The sequence below is a fragment of the Contarinia nasturtii genome, unplaced genomic scaffold (genome assembly GCF_009176525.2).
Source record: "Contarinia nasturtii isolate CC-2019 unplaced genomic scaffold, AAFC_CNas_1.1 Cnas_scaffold_6365, whole genome shotgun sequence".
NCBI lineage: Eukaryota > Metazoa > Arthropoda > Insecta > Diptera > Cecidomyiidae > Contarinia > Contarinia nasturtii.
Window position 1 is genome coordinate 1 of NW_022203623.1, and position 2639 is coordinate 2639.

The window sequence follows — 2639 nt, forward strand, 5'->3', positions numbered from 1 at the left end:
AAAATTTTGTGTTTCAAATTTTGGTTTCGTCACTCGTTCTTCACCTCGATAGAGGTGTTTTATTTAATTATATTATTTTCAATAAACCACCAAGGCGAAGGAACGCTGTTCGGTGCAGTTGTTATTATTACAATATCAAGTCTCGACACACTTGACGTTAGGATTTTGTCATCAACATACTAAAAAACGATTGAATTAGTATAAAACACTTCTTTCGAAGTTCTCACTGTGATGCAATACTTTAAATCTGAAAATGTGCTGATATAAATTTTCTGTGACGCGTTCGTTCATATACATACAAAATGTTAATATTGCGTCGCCTCTTTCCCCGCAAGAAAGATGACATGTCTGCAGTGTGTAAACAACACGAAAATAATAGAAATCAATAAAAATCATTTTTACCTATGGTTTTTTATGACATTTAACACGTCTTTTGTTTGTTTGTTTTATTTTTGAGGCGACGCAATATTAACATTTTGTATATATATGAACGAACGCGTCACTGAAAATTTATATCAGAACATTTTCAGATTTACAGTATTGCGTCACAGTGAGAACTTCGAAAGAAGATTTTATACTTATACTATATTCCAATCTCTTGAGATTTTCTGAGCTTTCCAATTACATATAACATACCCACTGCTTTTGTTCGATGTTTGATTCCAGCATCAAAATTGGCACCCAGTATTTCAATTTCGACTAGTGGACTGTTCACATTTCTTCCAGATTTACAAAGATGTCGGGCGCCAATAACTCGAATTGTAATATATTGGAATATTGGAATAGTACTCGTATTATTTGGATCGAAATTATCACTAAGCATGAATTGCGGCTTCAGTATATAACCACAGGCACCATTGTCTCGAAACTTTGCTTGATTTAATTGCATTGGTTTGTCTGGTGTTTGATAATTGAGTGCAATCATCTGAGATCCAACATTCCAAAATGGAATGGGATTAAAATTAGAGGAATCCAGTCGTTGTCCTTTGGGATAAACACGGCTTATTTGATTGCGATGATATTTGAGACATGCTTGAGAATAGTTTTGAATAAAATATTTTTCGGCTTTCGTTTCAGGGAAACTAGACATTTCATAATACACATTTTTTTCATTATGTTTAAATGGAACACTTCTGAAATAAATAATTAAATCAGACATTTCTTTCGCTACTCGTGCATTTCTTTCTTTTTTACGACGTTGTGATTCAAGTTGACTTGCTAACTGTGCAGCTTCTCTTATAGCTTGCCTGGAGGTGAAAAATAAAAGAAAATTTTAAATAATGGAGAAAAGTCAAAATGTAATACAAATATATGACAAAAAATACGGAACATAATACAAATGAAATGATTTTCATCACTTACACAATATGTGTACTTTTTCACACATATTTTGTTAATGACTAATTACGTTTTCGTAATTTTTTTGTATTTGATCGTAAATAGTTAAAAGTGATGACCGTGAAAAGGAAAAAATGAGAAAGCTAGTAATAAATTTGTATATTTGTCAGTCATTCCCGGGTTATTTTTTCCTGACCTATATTTATAGTCTTTGAAGTAGAAATACTCGTAGACTCCATTTTTCCCAAATATTCACAGATTCCGATTTGAGTAGTGGAAAACCAAAACTGTTTGCTATCGCGATTTTAGTTCATTTGCAATTTTTTTTATTTAAGATTTATTCGGTTTTAAAAATCGTCTTCTCTTCTTCTTATGATTTTTGGATAGTATTTATGTTGAGAATGTATTTCATGTATTAAATAATTGCATGGATATAAATCCTTCAGTACTGGTAATTGATTGCTCCTGTCGGGTACTTACTCCCACTCATTCGCAAGTTCATGACATTTGAATCCAATTTCAAAAGGACTTTCCATTGATGGAGTTTGAATACGTAATTTGTAGTGTACTTCTGGATCATTACCTGAGGTGAATTATATAGAATAGAATGGAAATAATCAATAAGTAATGAAAACAACGGAAACATATTAATAATAATGAAAATTAAATTGCAAAAGAAAGTGAATTTATATTTAAGATCAAATACCACACATTTGTAACAACAATACTTGAATTTGAGATTTGATAGTTGGGATCGCGATTCTGGGAGAAAAATGTCTTGAATATAAAAAAATGCTTTATTTAATAGAATATTGGTCAATATGGCACGCATATACAGCATCATTGTATTTGTGTATAAGCCTAACAGGAATTTGTTAATAATAACTGCACCTTACACTGTTCATTCGCCTTGGTAGTTTATTTTAATACTAATAATGACTGCACCAAAAATTGTCTTTCGCCTTGCTTAAATAATAAATTATTGTTTTGAAGACAGTGAACATTTTTTTTATTTCAGAAATTCAAACTTAAATTAAACCATTTATTTTCATCAAACATCACCAAACCGGCTTTCGTGTTGTCGGCCTCTGTTCCTACTCAAAAATATAAAATATGCACCTATTCATGGGCCTCCCCTATCCAACCTGGCAAATTTTTGCGATTGCCTTGAAACCTTTTTAGGGATTTAGTGACTAATTTGTGATGATTTGTGACACCATTATTTCGGCCACCTTTGCCACTTTTGGCCATTTTTCCATTTAGGCCTATTGGCCAAAAAGTATCTTAGCAAGTTTTAAATA

At 31.7% G+C, this 2639-nt stretch overlaps 1 protein-coding gene across 1 annotated transcript; it reads right to left on the minus strand.

Annotated features, from left to right (window-relative positions):
- Positions 1 to 558: 558 nt before the first annotated feature.
- Positions 559 to 1976, minus strand: LOC116351816 (1-phosphatidylinositol 4,5-bisphosphate phosphodiesterase gamma-1-like). Its single transcript, XM_031783960.1, has 2 exons — positions 1819 to 1976; positions 559 to 1247 (listed from the first exon to the last, which is right to left on the minus strand). The coding sequence occupies exons 1-2, from the start codon at positions 1872 to 1874 to the stop codon at positions 584 to 586; spliced, it is 720 nt and encodes a 239-aa protein (XP_031639820.1). The 5' UTR covers positions 1875 to 1976; the 3' UTR covers positions 559 to 583.
- Positions 1977 to 2639: the final 663 nt, after the last annotated feature.

What these genes read in the sequence shown, in the direction of transcription:
- LOC116351816 (XM_031783960.1), bottom strand. Translation starts at nt 1,874, where the DNA reads ATGGAAAGTCCTTTTGAAATTGGATTCAAATGTCATGAACTTGCGAAT. An exon ending in GAACTTGCGAATGAGTGGGA is followed by an intron (nt 1,248 to 1,818) that starts GTAAGTACCCGA and finishes TTTCACCTCCAG; the next exon opens with GCAAGCTATAAGAGAAGCTG.